At 49.4% G+C, this 18,887-nt stretch overlaps 1 protein-coding gene across 1 annotated transcript in view; it reads left to right on the top strand.

Annotated features, from left to right (window-relative positions):
* Positions 1 to 1,933: 1,933 nt before the first annotated feature.
* The window catches only part of CDH23 (cadherin related 23), a 431,052-nt gene continuing 414,098 nt past the window's right edge, over positions 1,934 to 18,887 (top strand). The window contains exons 1-2 of the mRNA XM_077125003.1: positions 1,934 to 1,989; positions 5,931 to 6,316. Coding sequence (XP_076981118.1) covers positions 6,076 to 6,316 — 241 coding nt within the window. The 5' untranslated portion in view covers positions 1,934 to 1,989; positions 5,931 to 6,075. The remainder of the gene's footprint in view (positions 1,990 to 5,930; positions 6,317 to 18,887) is intronic.

Genomic DNA, 18,887 nt, shown 5'->3' with positions numbered 1-18,887 from the left:
GTGGTAGAATTCCCGCTTGCAATGCGGGAGACGCAGGTTCGAATCCCAGTCCATGTACTTTCCCAAAACAAAAAACCAAATAAAAACAAAAAATTCAACAAACGGTGCTGCAATAAGGGGACTCACATGGAAAAAAAAAATGAAATGTGACCCCTGTCATATGACATACAAAGGAAAAAAACTTAATTAAAAAAAGGTAAACGTAAGTAAAGCAATTAAGTTCAAGAAAAATATTAAATAAAAAATAGACCTTTACTAGGATATGGCAAATATCACTCAAGTTTATCATTTTTTTTTTTTTTTTAAAGGAAAGACAGAGAGAAGGAAGGAAGGATGGAAGAAAGGGAAACATCTTTAAACATTTTCTTGTTTTATTGTATTTTGTTTCTTTGTTTTTGTTACATGGGCTGGGGCCGGGAATCGAACCGAGGTCCTCCGGCATAGCAGGCAAGCACTTTGCCCGCTGAGCCACCGCGGCCCGCCCCAAGTTTATCATTTTATTGGCAAGATACATGAGACACAGGCAGGAGTCCCCACATCCCAAAATGGGTGTCACAGGGATCCAGGAAGAACACAGCTGTCAGTCCTGAAGACCAGTTTTGCTTGAAGGCCTGGGGCTAAGGTCCCTTTTAACTTCAGAATCCCCATTGACAAGAAACCTCCTTTTAGGATTGGTGTTATTACTTTTATTTTGGCCAAGAAAAGTGAGAATTTCTGCTGGCAAAGTGTCCATTTTAAAATTTTCAGAGGCAAAGGCTTCAGACTTGGCCAGGGAGAACGAATAACAGAGGGGAGAGGAATGAGTAAACAGAAGTGGGGGGAGAGAAGACAAAGTACAAGGAGGAAGTAGAAGACACAAAGCCAAAGTAGAACACTTTAAGGACTCAAAACTCTGCGGAACAGCAGCAATATCTCTCAGATAGCCTCTGTTTTAAGCCGGCAGAACAGTGCGTCCCTGACAAACCTCTGACCAAGGAACAAGCTAATGTGGCTATTATCTGTAACAGTTACTCTGAGGAGTCGCCCACTAATCTTGCCTGAGCATTCAGGAGGTGCCAGCACCTGTCTCAGCACTTCACCTCCTCCCATCAAACTTCACAAGAAGCTTCAAAGTTAAAATCACAGGCTGTGGAGTCACACTACCTGGAGGTAGAAATCTGGCTCTGTTGAGCTGTGTGACTTGGGTGGAATTAAATTTCATTCCAGAGCCTCAGTTTCCTCATCTCTAAAACGGGAATATAATACCTACTTGTTAGGATACCAAGGATTCAATAATAGAACACTTATCAAGGGTGGGAAGTAGGCAATCAAGCTACTTACTAACTATCAGTATTACCCCGTCCTACAGACGGGGGGAAAACAGAGGAGCTCCTGGGGAGTCATGCTGCTCAAGGTCTCAGGGGAGAACCAGGTTGGCTTCACTGGTAAGGCAGGTTCCGGAGTGCTCACACCCGGGACCGGACGGCAGGGATCAGGGCTGCCCCGTCCCTCTCGGGGACAGGAGCTGGGGTGGCGCAGCAGGGACTGCTGAGAGGTCCAGGCCGCCGGATGGATGCTCCAGGCTATCGTTCCACCGCCTCCGGGGGCCAAGGCCCGTCTCTCCGGCTTAGACTGGCCGGCGACTCACAAGGCAGTGACACGCGGCTCCAAGCCCCAATATCCCTGCGGCCAGGTGGGGCCGCGGACTCTCAACAAATCGAGGCGGTCTAGTCGGTGGAAGCGCGGCGACGCCCGCCTCAGAGGTTAAGCTCGGCTGAGAACGAGCCACGCGGTGCAAAACAGCTGGCAGAGCGTGGCTCCGGGACACCCGAGGCGCGCCGATGTCGTCACAGCCGCGGGGCATGGCGGGAGCCGGCGGTACAGCCAACCCCCGAGCGAGGGCGGGCGGTGGTTACTCGGCAACGGGGCGGGTGAGGGGGCGGGGCCAGAAAGGGAGGGCGAGAAGGTGTAGGAGCCCGAGAGCAATGCTGCAGGCCCGTTGCGGAGCAGGTTGTTTTTCCAGTTTCCTCTCTCCTCACTTCTACCCAAAGTTGGAGGGAAGGGGAGAACCTCAAAGCGATGCTGCGAAACAGGAATAAATCCTGAGCTTTAATAATAATAATGATATTTATTGCTCACTTATCTATAGGCCTGGTGCTTTCCAGGGATTATCTCTTTTGATCCTTATTTAATCCTGTAAGCAAAGTATCATTTCCTCATACTTACTTTGTAAATGAGCAAACCGTAGAATAGACAGTAAGCTTCTTACCCAAACTAATTCAGCTAGGGAGTAGCAGAGCTAGAATTGAACCCAGGCAGTCTTGAACCCAGCGGCCTGCGTTCTTGATGAGTCAAGCAGTGGACAATCCTTTCAATTCAGCAGACATTAAGTCTGTGTTCATACTAGGCCCTGCAGAGGCCAACCCAGGTCCTGTGGGGCCTGAAGCTTGTACAATTTTGGGGGGGGGTCCTCTTTAAGAAAAGTTTAAAAATAGCAAATGTATAATTAGATGAAAAAAGGGATATTTATTTAGAATGCAGAAATATATCACAACAAAATATTTTTATAAATTTTACAAAAATATATGACCACGTGAACATATTGCTAGGGTTCTGCCCCAAAGCATCCTTGACCCTTAGTTTGCCACTGAAGTCCTTCAATCAGACTTGCAGCTACTTTGCAGGCTTCTCTGCTGCTCCTTTCCCGACTCTGCATCCCAGGACTCTAGCAATCTGTTTAGTAGGGCTTTTCTTGCTGTAGGAGTGTGCTTGGCCTGGGGTGCTGTGGGAGAGGAGCAGGAGGACCAGAGGGAACCATGCTGGAACATGCTCTACGCTAGTGGCTTTTAGGGTGGTCCCCAGAACAGCAGCATATGTGAACATTAAATGCAAATTCTCATATGCCTATGCGAATCAAAGAGGGGACTGGAGAGCAGCAATCTATTTTTTCATAAGCCTTCAAAGTGATACTGATTCATGCTCAGCCCATGTATAAGAACCACTGTCTACGCTGTTCCCCAGAGTTCCTTGTGGGCTTGAGCTCCAGTTGTCCACAGTAGTAATCTATTCAATAATACAATTTTCTTTTCAACCTCCTTCTAGTCCTTGTCTTACTTCCTCATTCTCCCACTGGGGTTTCTTGGGATCACCTTGAATAAATTACTTACATTTGAATCCTTGTCTCAAAGCTGCTTCTGAAGGGAAAACAGGTCAGAGAAGAGCAGGGGGAGATATCATTGCCCAGTGAGGAGGAGGAGGGTGGCTGACACTCAGGCTGAATACCCTGCTGAAGGCTTGGCTTCCACTGTCTCATTTCACCCTTACAGTGCCTCTATGGTGCCGAGAGGGAGGTTTCCTACCGGAGGTTATCCCTGCCGGTAGGAAACGGAGATTCAGAGGATTTAAGTTGCTTGCCCAAGAATTTGAACCCAGGTCTGCCTGACTCCAGGGTGTGCATGCAGAAGGCTGGCCCACAGTGTTCTCTTGCCATTCCTGTTTGTCTCGGGGCAGGCAGGAATCCAGTTTTGTTGTAAGAGTGCTACAAGTAGTACATTTTGGAAAACTCTGGGGTACCACTGTGGGAAATCGCAGGCCTGAAGTTGCTTGGGTGTCCCAAAGGACATGGCCTGAGAGGCTCCCTCACTGGCAGTGTCTGAGTTCCCTTCACTCCATCTTTCTCTCAAGGCTGGTCACCAAACCCACCAGCCCACAGGGCTCCAACCACGTGCCCAATAACCCAGAGCTGGAGTCTTTTGTTTCGCACATACCTGGAAATCCAGCTGTATGGGGCAGCCTTACCTCTGGATTCTACTCTCTCTGATGTTTGGGTCTACAGCTCTTAATCCCTTGCCACCTGCCCCTGCCCCCTAGGCTTGTTCTCCTTCCAAGGGAAATATCCTTTCCTTTTCTTCTCTGGGACCACTGCACTGGCTTGAGGTCTCATCTGTCTTTTCTTGTAAACAACCCACCCACCCCAACCTCCACCCCACAATGTGATCCAGGAAGTATGTCTGTGTTAACAACTCGTGGGGGGAAGGGGTCTATGAGGGACATGAGAAGACCACAGACCTCAGTTTTTTGACTCTGCTGTTGACTTAGGATAAGTCCTATTTTACCTCTCAGGGCCTCATTTTTCTCTTTTGTAACATGAGGAATCCCATCTCCTCCTTTAAGGTTGTTCTGGGGACAGTGAGCTCATAGCAGACAAGCAAGGTACACACAGACAGACAGACATACAGTCATGTCCTTTGGGATCTGTCTCTGTTCCCTCCAGCGTAAGTGATAAAGAAACTTGGAGGCTGGCCTTGGGTTCCTCCAGGAGCCTGGGCAAGCCAGAAGGGTACTGGTGATGCCCAAAAGATAGGGCCCCTCCCCAGGACCCTGCCAGCCTACCTTTCAGGGTGGGAACAGATAGACACAGTTATTTTGGTGACCACTAGGCCTGAGGCTGCCACAATGCCTCATCCTACCAAAAAGTGAACCCCCTGATCCCCCAGTTAAAACAATTTCCTCTACACTCATCTCTCATTACATCATTTACTTTTCCTTTGTGGTACTTATCATGAGTTGTAGTATTTATCTGCCTGTGTGTGTATGTTTTTTATTTTATTTTATTTTTTATTTTTTTACATTTTTATTAATAAAACCAATCAGCATACAATATGAACATTCTTTTCTTATCACATGGTTGTATATTCATCATCATGATCATTTCTTAGAACATTTGCATCAATTCAGAAAAAGCAATAAAAAGAAAACAGAAAAAAAATAATGCATACCATATCCCTTACCCCTCCCTTTCATTGATCACTAGCATTTCAAACTACTCAATTTATTTTAACATTTGTTCCTATTATTTATTTACTTTTAATCCATATGTTTTACTCATCTGTCCATAAGGTAGATAAAAGAAGCATCAGACACAAGGTTTTCACATTCGTGTGTATGTTTTTTTAAACACTGTATTATGGAAAATTTTCAAACATTTACCAAAACAAAAAATCAAAACAAAACACAAAGATGAATATAATGGGCCACACATACTCATCACCCAGCTTCAGTTATATAAATTCAGGGCCACTCTTTTTTCATCTCTACCCCCATGTGTATTAATTTGTACTTCCCCCTCCCTGTATTAATTCAAGGCATCATATCATTTCTTCTATACATATTTTGGTATGTCTCTTTAAAAGATAAAGGTTCTTTTATCAACTATAATCACAATGCCATTGTTACACCTGAAAAAACAAGAATTAACAGCAATTCCTTAATGTGTAGTGATTCCATCCATTAGTCTAGGAACTTCATGAGCACTTTCTATCGTATCCTTGCTGTATCCTCAGTGCCTAGTGCGGTGCCTGTGAATTAATTGGTGCTTCGTACAGATGGATGGACGGACGATGGGTGGATGGACGGATGGATGGGAGAAAGGCAAAGAGAGCTGGAGGCCCCTGGGTGCCACCCCAGTCCATCAGCCCCAGAGCATGAAGCTCTGTGCCTTGCAGGCCCACAGGGTCACTGACCCTCTCTGCTGTGAGTGGCGCAATGGAGCTCTAAACCTCTCTCAGTTTCTTTCCCTCCCAACCTGTCTCCCACTTAATCAGGCAGGGAGTCACTAATCCTCTCTTGACGGCTGCAGCCTGCTCCCCCTGAGCAGCTAATTCCACCTTCCGACTTAATCATCATACTTAGCACTCTCCATAAGGGCTTTTCATCTTCAGAGCCCTGCTCAGGCATTAGCTGATTATTGTAATCCATCCGGCTCCCAAGGCATTAACCGAGATGGCAGAGGAAGGACCGAGAGCCTCCCTTACCCTCTCCAAGCCTCAGTTTCCTCATCTGTAAAACCGGGTTAATAATACCTAACCGGCATGGTTGGTATAGGGATTAAGTGAAAATAAAATATGTAAAGCACCTGGTACCGTCCCCTCACAATGTTCATCTTTTCCCAGGATAATTTTAGGGTTAAGACTCCCTCTGGGGAGCCAAAGAGATCTGTGCTGGAATCCAGCCTCCTCCACCTCCTCCACCTCAAGATGACTTTTCCGAGCCTTGGCTACAGCGCCTGCCTCCTCGTTTGCAGCAGGGATTACTAACATGATGCACGTACGGATGCGCAGGGCCAGTGCCCGGCCCTTGGGGAGAGCTACATTGTGCTGTGGTTTTACTCTTTCCAGAGGGAGGCAGGCAGGGGAAGGAGAAGGAGCCTATAACGCCCTTTGTGTCTTCTTTTCTCTCTGTTCCTCCGAGGTGTTAAAGTCCAAGGAAGACGCCTATTACACTCATCACCGTATCCCCAGCAACTGGACCTCTGCCCAGCTGTGTGCTCAGCAAATGAGTAAGTGGGTGCACCTGGCCAGGTGGGAACAGGCGCAATGACAACTCCCCGTATTTAACTAGGACTTGACAGTACAGAACTTTCAAGATCTTTATTTTACAACCAGAGACAGTAAACGGGCCAGGGATCATCCCCCACATTTTACAGTGAGGAAACTGAGGCTCAGGGAGATAAACACAGGCCTTCCCGAGACCTTCTAAAGGGACAGAAACTCTATCTGCTACTCCTTCCTCCTCCTGCTGGGCCTCATAGGGCGCTACATTCTAATGTGCTTGTCTTTAGTTGTTGAAAATTAAAACATTAGACCATGAACAGCTGCTGAGGTTGTGTACAGTGCAACTCCAGAGTACAGATGCCATTCACCGTAGCAGCACTGAATTAGTAAAGAGGTAGGTTCTCACTGTGAAGCTGGAAGTGACTTTAGGAGGAAATGCTGGGCTTCCCCATGTGCTGCCCGGGGCCCAGGATCCCCTGGCCTAGGGCAGGTGGGCACGGTCCGCAGGCAGAGTGCGAGCAGCCACATGCTGATCTCGACCCTTCTTAAGGAAAAGGGCAGGAAAGACCTGGGACCTGAACCCTGATTTTGAAACTTGATGGAGGGAGAAGAGAGCTAGACTCTGAGCCAGGCAGTTCATATACTGGATTATGTATATATGTATAATTTAATCTTGATAACAAAAGTTCAAAAATAGGCATCAACTCATTTACATTTGAGTTAATTGGACACATGGAAGTTAATTAACTTTCTAAAGGATCACACAGCAAGGAAGCAGCACAGCTGAGATTCCCACGCAGGCCCTTGCCTGATTCCAGGCCCCATATGCTGCCTCTAGTGGTCATCTGCATTTTACAAGGGCGGTAGCTGATGTCCAGAGAGGGCCAGTGAGTTGCTCAGATTCACCGGTCTGCTTGGCTGAGCACAGACTGAACCCAAGAGACTAGACTGCCAGCCCCAAAAGAATACCTGACTCTTAAGAGAGCGTCAATTAATATTTATGATGGAAACAAGGCTAGGGAGAGATCTAGGATGGCAGGGGATACAGTAGCTGGGGAGTGGGGCAGATGGCGAAGGTCAGGAGTGTTTGGAGACCACCAACTCGTCAATTTTTGGCCCAGGTCTCTGTAGGTCGAGTCCCCCACCCCTCCCGAGTCTTCCCTCTATGGTAGGTCTGGGATTGATGGGTGGAGGGTGAGAAGTGCTGTGCAGCACTAAGCCTCTAGGTGGCTCCCCACACTGCAGATCTGGACTCCCCCGGGGAAGCCGAGCCCGCGGGGTCCCTGGTGCTGGTCTTTCCCCAGCGTTTTCAGGATGCCACGGGACAACAGCTCCCTTTACCCGTCAGGCTGCCTCTGCAGGGATTGGGTAGGAAGGCTGGCAGGGCCCAGGCCCTGGAGCTCACGCCTCCACACCGTGCTCCCTCCCGGCCACTGCATGGCTTTGGTGCTCCAGATAAGGAATGGCTGTGCTGGCCAAGCTCTGCAGGGCCCAGAGAGGGACTTGGGGGCCATCCAACTGCTGTCATCTGCTTGACCTCTGGTAATTTACTCAGCCTCTTTGAGGCTCACTTTCTTCACTCATCTGTAGAGTAGAAGTGGGTCTTCTTTCTAGGATATTGCACAGCTCAGACGATAGATTTATAAGGAGCCTGGCCCTTTGCAGGTGCTCAACAGATAGCAGCTATTGCGAGGATCACGGTGGGCAGTGATCAGGCTGCCTGATGTTCTTCTGCTTGGCAGTGATTACTTCTTTGTCCTTCTTACCTCATGATGCCAGCCAATGCACCACGCTTACTGGTCACCACCATCTTCATTACACAGCCCCCTATGGACCTGGTACCACCCTGGAGACACTATAGAACAGCAGTTAAGTAGGTCCCCTGCCATGGTGACCTGTGTGTGACCATAGGGACACATTTCTAGACAGGATAGCCCTAAGAGAGAAGCAGCCTGGGTCTCCAACTCACACTTTGCAGAAGCACCATCCCACCAGCACTAGATTTTGTGTGAGCAAGAAGGAAATTCCTAGTGCCTTCAATAATCCAGGGTTTCATTATACTGAAGTGTAACCTAGTTTAATTTTACTATACAGACTCCTTGTGCCTTGTTATGGATTGAATTATGTCTCCACAAACGTCCCCCCAAGCCCTGCCCCTGGTCCTGTGAATGTGAATGAGAGCACAGCCCTACCTACACCTCGATTTTTGAACTTCTGGCCTCCAGAACTGTGACACAATACATTTCCATCATTTAAACCAACTCGCTTGTGGTCCTTGGTTACAGCTGCCCTGCAAACTATGACGTGCCTTAGTTTTCTTATTGGAACAATGGAGACGGTAATAGTTCCTCTCCTATAGAGTCACTGAGAGAATTTTAAACAAGAGTTTGATTGCGACATTCTTCAGATATAAAATCTTACTTTTTATTACTTCTGTGGGAAGATACAGAAAAATATGGAATGGCCTTAGACTCCTTGAGTTGGCGGGACCTTTAGAGACTTTGAACTCACTCTTTGGGTTCAGAGGAGGAGACAGAGGTTCAAAGGAGAAATGATTTGTTCAAGGTCGTTGGAGCAGAGAGTGGTGAAGTAAGAACTGAATTCTGGTCTTCCAATCTCTGCCAAATGCTCCTTCAGCTGCATCTCAGTTCCTGCCTTCTGGGAGCTGATGACATGATTGGAAACAAGACATAGGTACAGAACATGGAGGATCACTAAAGATTCCATGCCGTGTACAGGGGTTGGGGGGCTGCCCAGATAGTGAGGCTTGGGAGGGCAGAGGAGGTGGAAGCCTGGGGGGCCTGAGAGGTGGGCAGGGAAGGCTTCTGGGAGGTGACAGGACTTGAAGAATGGGTTTCAGCACAGAGAAGGGGAGGGCAGTGGCAATGGCAGGGGAGAGGACAATATAAACCTAGGTGGGAGGAGGGTGCAGGGAGGGCTGAAGAATAGAGCGTTCCATAGAACAGATGAATCAGTGAGGTCTGTTTAACCAGTCCCCTATTGGTGTCCACATAGGTTTCTTCACACACACACACCCCTTTTTTTCTATGACAAAGAGTGCTATACTGAACATCCTTACACCTGCCTCTATAGATCTGTGTATTTTGCTGGCTATGAAGTCCTTCTAGAGAAGAGAGGTTGGGTTGAGGCTGAAAAGGTATACTGGGCCTGATCTTTGGAGTGGGGTGAGATTTGGGGGGTTTGAATGCTACAGTGATGCACTGACTTAATTCCTCAGGTCAAGATGGCTCAATTTCAGTCATTTGCTCACCCCATTTACCAATTCTAGCCTAACCACATGCTAATTATATTGTTATTGACCTAATTTAAATTTCAATCCCTCACTTATAAACTTTTAAATTTACTTTTGAAAACTTTATATCACTATAATGAAAAGTCAGTACTAACGGCAATAAGTGAAAGATAACTATCGAAACAAATTCAGTGATAACCCAACAATATCACTAAATACAGCTAGACAAATGCCCGCCAGAGGTTGAGCAGAAAGCCTGGTCCTTTCTGGTTTAAAAAAAAAAAGGGAGATTATCAAGTGTTAAATATGCATGTTTACATAGACTACGACAGAGCTGAAAATGGAATAGCTTTCTGAGCATGTGAGTCAAAGAGATGACATGACGAAGGCATGCATCTAGCGAGGAGAAGCGACTTGCAGACCTAATGGGAGCCCCACCCTCTGAAGGCTGTTACTAAAGTGGGAGTGAGCGCTTTCCTGGGGTGGTTTGACTGTACCGGGTTCCAAGAGAGGGAGATTGGCCAGATGATCAAAGGCTGCCCTGCCTTTTCATGGACCTTGGTTGTCTGCTGTGGGAACAATAAGACCAAGGTGGCCCCCCAGCCTGGGCAGAGCAGGTCTTGCCCTGGCCTCCCGAGTCCCGGCTGCAGACACACCGCGTGGCACTGCCTGCTGTCTGCACTGCAGTCTGCTGGCGGGGCTGGCTTTGAGAGCATGGGACCTGCACAGGTGCCACACCTGCCTGATGCTCTGTTGTCATCTGTACATGCTCATGGGTAAAAAGAGGGGGCAGTTCTCTGTGTACCCATGTGGAAAGACCTCCAGGACACATTTTAAGAGAACAAAAGTAAGTTATAGAACAATATGAGTAGTATGATACAGTCAACAACAAACAATTATACAATTGTTAGTTATACAGCAAGTCTTTTTAAATGTTTTAAAGTTTTATATATATGTGTGTGTGTATATATTTATATTTATCTTATTATTCCATTTTCCCTCTGTTGGCTAGTTGGTTGTACATCCTTTTATAGATATATAAAAGATACATATAGATCTTCTAGAATTAGCCTAGAGATAGAACAGGCACCCTTGATTTATTAACATTTACTAAACATTTGTATTTTTATCCACTTCCTGGACAATGCAAGGACCTTAGAACATTCTAACTCCATTTACCCCCTTCCTGACTCATATGCTATTGTGCATGCATTTTAATGTTCTCTATATATTTTAAACATCAGTTTTATTGTTATATACAATGAAGATTCATTTGTATTTACCCGTATTTTCCTTTCTATTGCTTTTCTTTCCTTCCTGAATATCCAAGCTTCCATCTGGGACCATTTTCCTTCTGCCTGAAGCATCCCCTTTATATTTATTTATACTTTGAGCCATTCAGATGGTTCACAATTCAAAAGTAGAGAAGTATTCCACGATACCCTTGTCTCTCTCACCCCCGGCCCCAAGCCAAACGCTACATATTTCCATATGTACAGAGATAGACACAGGACATTACTTGGAAGGATACACACCAAATTGAGAACAGTTGTTTGTCTTCATGGTCTGAAGTGTTTGTGATGATATGCGTTCCTGTTTCTTTTGAGCAAAGAAAAAGAAAGTCAGGGCCCAGACAGGCAGCCAGGAGACCCAGCCTCTTCTGACTGACAATCTTACTGTGTCCCACAGTTCATAGCCTCCCTGCAATATATGCATCCCCCTTTGATCCCGAACACAGCCATGGGGGCCAGGAGGGGCAAGATTTCCCATTCCCAGGACAGCTAATGACCATGACTCCCATTTTCATGAGCACTTACTATATGCCAGGCACCAGTTTATATGCATCAACATAACACCATGATATTAGTATCGTCACTGTTTAACAAATTTGGCCAACTGAGGCAAAAAGAAGTTAGGTAGCCCACCCCAGGGGCAGAGACAGGATTCAAAACCAAACCCAAATAGCCACCTTCAGAGCCTACACTATTACTAACCCTATTTTACAGATGAGGAAACTGAGGCCACAAAAGTTTGGACCATATGCTCAGAGTCATTGTGCTGGTTTGGAAGGATGTATGTCCCCTAGAAAAGCCATGTTTTAATCTAAATCCCATTTCATAAAGGCAGAATAATTCAATACTGTATGTTTGAAACTGTAATCAGATCATCTCCCTGGAGATGTGATTTAATCAACAGTGGTTGTTAAGCTGTATTAAGTGCCGAAATGTCTCCATCCATTTGGGTGGGTCTTGATTAGTTTCTGAAGTCCTATAAAAGAGGAAACATTTTGGAGAATGAAAGCGATTCAGAGACAGCAGAGCAGAACAACATAGCCATGAGAAGCAGAGTCCACCAGCCAGCGAACTTTGAAGATGAAGAAAGAAAATGCCTCCCAGGGAGCTTCATGAAACAGGAAGCCAGAAGAAGAAGCTAGCAGATGATACTGTGTTCACCATGTGCCCTTCCAGATGAGAGAGGAACCCTGACTGTGTTCACCATGTGCCTTCTCACTTGAGAGAGAAACCCTGAACTTCATCAGCCTTCTTGAACCAAGGTATCTTTCCCTGGATGCCTTTGATTGGACATTTCTATAGACTTGCTGTAATTAGGACATTTTCTTGGCCTTAGAACTGTAAACTAGCAACTTATTAAATTTCCCTTTTTTAAAAGCCATTCTGTTTCTGGTATGTTGCATTCCGGCAGCTAGCAGACTAGAACAGTCATAGACTCAGCAGTGGCAGAGTAAGCACAGACATCCATATGTTCTAAGGCCAAATCCATTCCCCCTACCGCAGCCCAAACCAGTGGTTCCTTTCTGGAACCAGTGCATAATAGAATCACCCAAGGAGCTTTCAAAAATTTCATGTCCAGATGCTAACCCACACCAATCAAACTGAATCTCTAATTCCGTTTTTACACCCCCACCCAACCTCCCAGAGAGATTCTAAAGTGTAGCCAGGGAAATAAAAAAACATTCCCTGGCCCACAGGTGGGCCAGACTTGAGTTAGACTGCCTGGGCTAGTTTAATCTAGACTGGGCCCCTTACTAGCTATGTGACCTTGGGCAACTTGCTTTACATTTCTGTACTGCCTCAGTTTCCTCATTTGTCAGGTTGGATAAATAATTACAGTGTCTTCTTCATGTGAGGTATGAATGAAATAATCCACACAAAGTAGTTGAAACAGTGCCTGGCACAAAATCAGCTTGAAATAAATGCTAGCAATCTTATTACTACTACTATTATTATGAATTTGCTGTGTGACTTTGTATAGAGCCTGTCCCTCTCTGGGCCTCAGGGCCTCCATCTGTGTATGCATCTAGAGGTTTGAACTGCATGGTCTTGAAAGGTGCCTTCCAGCTCTGATGTCCCCATGCCGGTAATTATCTGGTTGGATCTCAGGCCTTCTCCGCCTGCAGAAGCCCAGCCTTGCTGCTTTGTGCAAAGGCTGCAGCACACACGTGCTTGGAGAACCAGGGACTGGCTTGTGGGGAATGAATCTGGCCTCTGATTACGGTGTTGATGCCTCTTGTGCCAGGACGTGCTGGGATGTGCAGAAATCGCCCACTGGGAGATGGTGGTTGTCAAGGCTCCAGCTGCCCCAGAGAGAGGCAGAGGATCCTGGATAGAGGACCCCTTGAAGAGGTGGGGGAGTCCAGGCAGACTTGGGACCCCTGCCCACTTCTTGCCAGTGCCCAGGGCACTTGGTGCCAGTCCTTGCCACCAAACGCCATTCTGCACCAATGCATAATTCATGCCCCCATGTGCCAATCCGTGCCAGCTTTAATTAGCTTCTAACTTTTTGTCATTCGTTTTGCTATGAACACCTTATAAATAAATGATGGGACAGGAGACCAGGCAGTGGGGCAGGCATGTGAAGGAGGAATTCTCTCTCCGTAGGCCAAATTAGGGATGGGGTAAGCATCCCAGGTTGGGCTCAGGGACACCCATGCCTCTCGGGTGTTTCTGGGGGTGCCCTCTTCACTGCAGAGGAGTGGCTCAGCCCGCCTTGGTAGCCTCCCCAGCCTCGCTCTTTCACGAGCCATGTTGAGCTGCCACAGCTGTGCCAGGCTCCAAGGGCCCACAAACCAAGCTCAGGAGCACACGTGTTTGGTTTATGGTGGCAGGCACCGTCCCGGGAGAGAGTGGGCGGGCGAGCTGAAGACGCCATCGACAGGAAGCAACAAACAGCTTTTACCAGATCAGGGATGGGAATCCGGGGGTAGGGGTGGGCAGGAAACAGTGCCTGGTTGTGAGGTGGGAAAGGAAAGCTGTTATGGAAGACACCCAGAGGAAGGAGGCGTTCATGGGCTTTAAAAATCCTAGTCGGACCTCATGGCGGGGAGAGACCTGGACGTGAGTGTTGGTTTGTGCTTTTCAGTTTATAAAGCACATTAGCGTGCGTTTCCACTTCCAACCTGAGCAGCCACCTTGGGTGGTGTTCAGGGAGGCTGGGGCTATTGTGCCCATTGACACTGGAGGAAACGGAGGCTCGGAAAGCTGGCTAAGGCCCAGGGCTGTCGCATCCTGGACTAGTGAGGTTTGCATCACACCGCACCGTCTCTCTTCCATTTCCCCAGGGAAGGCTGCAGGACAGAAAGCACCCCAATGAGGCCCGAAAGTTGAGATGCAATCAAATCTAATCCCAGGTGGTTTAACAGGCTGGGCACATTTAAAACAACAGATTTGCATTTCTTCCCTCTTTCCTTCCTCCCAATCTCTCTTTCTCCCTCCCTCCCTCCTTCCTTCTTTATTCATTGAGAGGCCAGTGAGCAGCTGGTTATTGGGAGTTTGAGGTATACAAAAACAAGAAAGGGAGATGCCCTTTCTCCAAAATGCCTGCCCAGGACTTCCCTGAGACGAAGCACTATCTCCTCCTCTTCATCCTCCAGCCCATCATGCTTTTCCCTGCTGTGCGTCTTCACCTCCAGGCTTGCCCTCCACCCCACACCCAGTATCGCTTGCTGACTGAAACCCAAGGCCCCTGGTGTGGCATCACAGGCCCTTCAGTATCCAGCCCTTGCTCACCGTCTGGAATCAGCTTTCCCCTCTGCCCAACATGCTTCCATGTCTAGTCCTGCCGCACTAATTGTGACTCTAAACAGTTTGATGCCCCTGTGACTTTGCATACAAGCAGGCTCCTTGACCTTTTCTTGCCAGGTACATTCATCTCTCAAGGTTCTGCTTAAGTGGTCCCTCCTACTTGAAGTCTTTTCCCATCTCCTTGGTCAGGGTGGACTGCATTCTTCTTGGGCTCCCTGCTGAACCTGGTGCTGGCCTCAAGGATAGCTTTATTACAGTTTCCTGACTGTTTCCGAATCTGTCTCTCCAGCTGGACTGCTGCCTCTCTGAGGACTGAAATAATGTCTTAAGTTTCTCTGTGTCCCTCAGCACCCAGCCCAGAGACTGGCTTGGTGGACCCTTTAAAAATGTTTGTTAGATGACTGAACAAGACCTAGCCCCTGCCTCTGAGAATATTAAAATCAAATATATCTCTGAACTGAAGAGGAACTTAAACCTGTTGTAGACATGTGGCTACTCCTGAAGATATCTGAACAAAATGTCCTGAATAAGGAAGGGGCCAGTATATTAATTGTTCCTTTCTCTCTTTCCTTCACTTTTGGCAAGGGGGCAATGCTGATGCCGTGTTTTACTCTGATACCGGGCAATCACCTTAAGAGTCATCATATGGTCCATGTCAGACAGAATTCTCAACGTAGCCAGCAACAGAAAGGAATTCTGGCTAACTGATGCAAAAAATGAAATTTCTTGGTGAGATGAAGGGGTGGGGTGGGGGGCTTGCAGAATCAACCACAAGGCGGGAAGACAAGGACAAGAAAACCAACGGGAACCAAAGGAGATTGGTAAGCAAAAATGCAGTCAAAGACTCAGCCCAAGTCAGAACTCAGGAACTGCTGGGTCAGGGTTTGGTACTTTGTATAATTTCTAAACTATTCCTTTCTGTGATCCTCTTCAACAAAGCTGAGAGTGGAGCTTCCCATTGCTAGCCTGTGTCATGTGCTTGTGCCCTGGGTAGAAGGAGCAGGGGAGCTCTAGGACAAGGGAGGAATTCCCTTTTAACATTAGCAATTAAAGCGGACCCTGGTTCTATCTTTTACTTTGTACAGTGGGGTGCTTCCCTGGTAACCCCCAGGAGAGGGGCTTGGGAGATGCCGGTCCCCTGAGGAGAGCAAGAACATCTTTATGGTTCGTTAGGTTATCAAAGTGCTTTCATACCCTACCCCAGGAGGCAGGCTGGGCAGGCACCATGATTTCAAGTGCAGAAGTAGAAACCAAAGTTTAGAGAGTTTAAATGGCTTGTCCAATCCACATAAGGTGGTAAGCGATGACTTTCTATCACACTGGTCCACCTTCCCTGATGCCCTTGGGGAAAATCATTATTTATTTGTAATTGAAGTGGCCTCCTCTTTTCCTCTATTGCCTTCCAATCAATTCCTCATTTTTCTAACTACAAATCAGATCATGTCAGCCCTACCCCAACCCCTGCTTTGATGCTTTGACTCAGAATGAAGACCAAACCCTGATCAAGGTTAACAAAATCCTGCTCCCATCCATGCTTTACTTTCATCATGCTCCCCATCCTCTCTGTGCTTTAGCCTCTCTGGCGTTCCTTTCGTTCCTCATTTATGCTAGCTCCTTCCCACCACAGGACCTCTGCTGTTTCTCCTACCTAAAACTCTATCCTCTTTCCATTACTCATCCTTCAGATCGCAGCTCAGTGTCACTTCCTCCAGGAAGCCTTCTCTGATCCTCCAGCCTAGGTGCCATTTAAGCACTTTCCTTACTACAACCGATTGCTGCTGTATTGGTACCTGTTCCTGTGATTCGTTGACTGACGTCTGGTACCTGCACTAGAGGAGGTCCAGGAGACACGGGCACCAAGCCTGTTATTTTGTTCCCCATCACATTCCCTGAACTTATTTAGGTTGCTGACATATAGTGGCAATATGAACGAATGAATGAATAGTGAAGAACTGAAGCTTTGGAATCAGGCAGATTCTGGGTTTAAAAACTGGCTCCAACACATGGGCAACTCTCACCTCCCTGAAGCCTGTTTTCTTACTGTCAAAGGGGATAATGACAGGACCTACTGGAAAGGCCCTGTTGAGTGTGGCAAGAGTTGAGGCCCCAAGGCTCAGCCCAGAGCCTGCCTTCAGACAGCTATTGTCAATATGCTGACTGGAACAGTGACAGGTTCAGAAATCCTGAGGAGGAATACTTGGAAAAGTTCAGAATATTCAGCCTGGGGAAGCAAATATCAAGGGCAGGGAAAGATTCACCTCAACTATCTGAAGTGCCTATTAAATATGAACTCTAGAGTTTAGAGTTCATTAAATATGAACTCTAAAGGCCTAGTAGACAAGGAAGTTTAAGTGTGCAAGATTTTTTAACAGTCAGAGCTTTTTCCCCCTTTTTAACAGGGGGAAAGTGGAACCAGCTGTCTCAAGAAATTGTGAGGTCCTGGTCCCCATAGGTGTGCAAAACCAAGCTGGGACACCATCCCTCAGGGGTGCTGCAGAAGGGCTTTCCGCATGGGTACAGGTTCCCAGGTGATCTCAAGGGTGTCTTCCAATCCGAGGTCCCGGATCGGAAAGCATTTGGGGGCTTTTGAGGCTCGATCGACGGAGGGGGCGCAGGTGGGAGCACATAAGTGCGGCTGGCAAAGGTAGCTGGTTGGAGAGAAGCACCCGCCATTGGAGCCCAGGGGTTCGAGCCCTACTCAGCGCTCAGCGACTCTGGGAGCAGAGAGGGGGCGCTTAAAGCCTGCAGATGGCGCGGGCTCCCCTAGGCCGAGCGCCCGCCCGTTCGCTCCAGTTTCCCTGGAGCGTCTCCCGGTACGGCCCGAGGCGCGGAGCCGGGCGGAGGCTGGCGGGGCCCTGGACCCTCACCCCTCCGCGCGCCCCTCGGCCGGGCGGAGGGCGGCCCTGCGGGGCACGGGTCCGCAACGCACCTGAGGCCGCTTCCGCTGGCTTTCCTTCCCCGGCCCTTTGGGGGATCGGTCGAGTTGCCACAGCAGCCGGTGCCATGACATCGGCAGAGGGCAGCTTCGGCAGCACTGAAATATTCATGCCCTAAGCTCCAAGCCTGGCTCCGCGCCGCTCCCGGGGGTCCGGGCGGGGTCTGAGTCGGGGGGCGCAGGGGTCCCGGCGGCCTCACGCTGGGGTTGCCGCGAGGTGCGGCGGGGCGGGCGGGGGCTGGGCGAGGCGGGAGGTGAGGGAGGGAGCGTCAGGAGGCGGGGTCTGGGCGGCGGGGACCGAGCGGGGCGGAGGAAGAAGGGAAAGTTGATCGCGGACTTGAGCGGCGGCGGCTGCTTGAGAGAGAGGGGCGCGGGCGGCGATGCTCTGCGAAAGGACGCGTCCGACAGCGGCCGGGCGGTGATCCGAACCGAGCGGGGTGGCCTGGCCCCGGGCATGGAGCGCGAGGGTGCAGAGCCCCGGGACATTTGGGGCGCGCCTCGTCCGAGCCCGCGGCGCGCCTGAAGTTGCGGCCAGCAAGCGGCAGGCAGGCGGCCGGCGGGGACCCCAGAGCGGCTGGCGCACCGCGGATGAGCCTTCGCGCCAGCGGCGAGACGCGGCGGCGGCCGGGGCCAGAGCAGGCGGCCGGAGGGGGCCGATCCCGCGGAGAGCAGAGCCCAAGGAGCAGCGCGGCGGTGCTCCGCACACGGTACCGCGAGCCTCGCACCGCCCCTTCCCTCCCCGCTTTCTCCGCGCGGTTCGCCCGTTGCGCGGCGGAAAAGTTGGAGCTGCGGGGTCGCGACCGCAACCGCGGAACCACTTGTTCCCGGTGCGGCGGGTCGCCCGCGGCCTCCACCCAGAGCCTCCTCGGGTCCCAGGTCCCTGTCCCGGCCACTCCTCGGGTTCCGAGTCCGCGGCGGGACACGCGGGAACTTTGATCCCGGGGAAGTCGAATTCCCTCGGCGTTGGCCTTGGGCGGACAGGCCTCTCCCCCTCCCCGGGCACGCGCGCACTCTTGTTCCTGGGACCGCGAACATCCAGATCCCCGCTACTCGGAGAGCCGCTGGGTCTGGAGTGGTGAGAATTTCGAGGGTAAAGAGGAGCTGGGAGTCAATCAGTCCCCTTCTGCGCTGTGGGTTCCTATTCGGGCAGCGAAGGTAGGGTGGGCGGCGGCGCAGGAGGGACCTGAAGGCACGTAGGTCCCCCGCCTCGATCACCTCTCTGTGCCAGGGGGAGGCCTCACGGGACTCCTGTCACCTCCTCAATCCTGTCGGGTTATGGCAGAAGCGTCCCTCGCGGAACCGGCAGCCCAGCGCGGTTCGCGCCTCGCCTCCCCGGCCCCAGGGCT

The sequence above is a fragment of the Tamandua tetradactyla genome, chromosome 13, assembly GCF_023851605.1.
Source record: "Tamandua tetradactyla isolate mTamTet1 chromosome 13, mTamTet1.pri, whole genome shotgun sequence".
Classification (NCBI taxonomy): Eukaryota; Metazoa; Chordata; class Mammalia; order Pilosa; family Myrmecophagidae; genus Tamandua; species Tamandua tetradactyla.
Note: the sequence above shows the minus strand (reverse complement) of the source record. Positions and strands in the feature narration are given on the sequence as shown.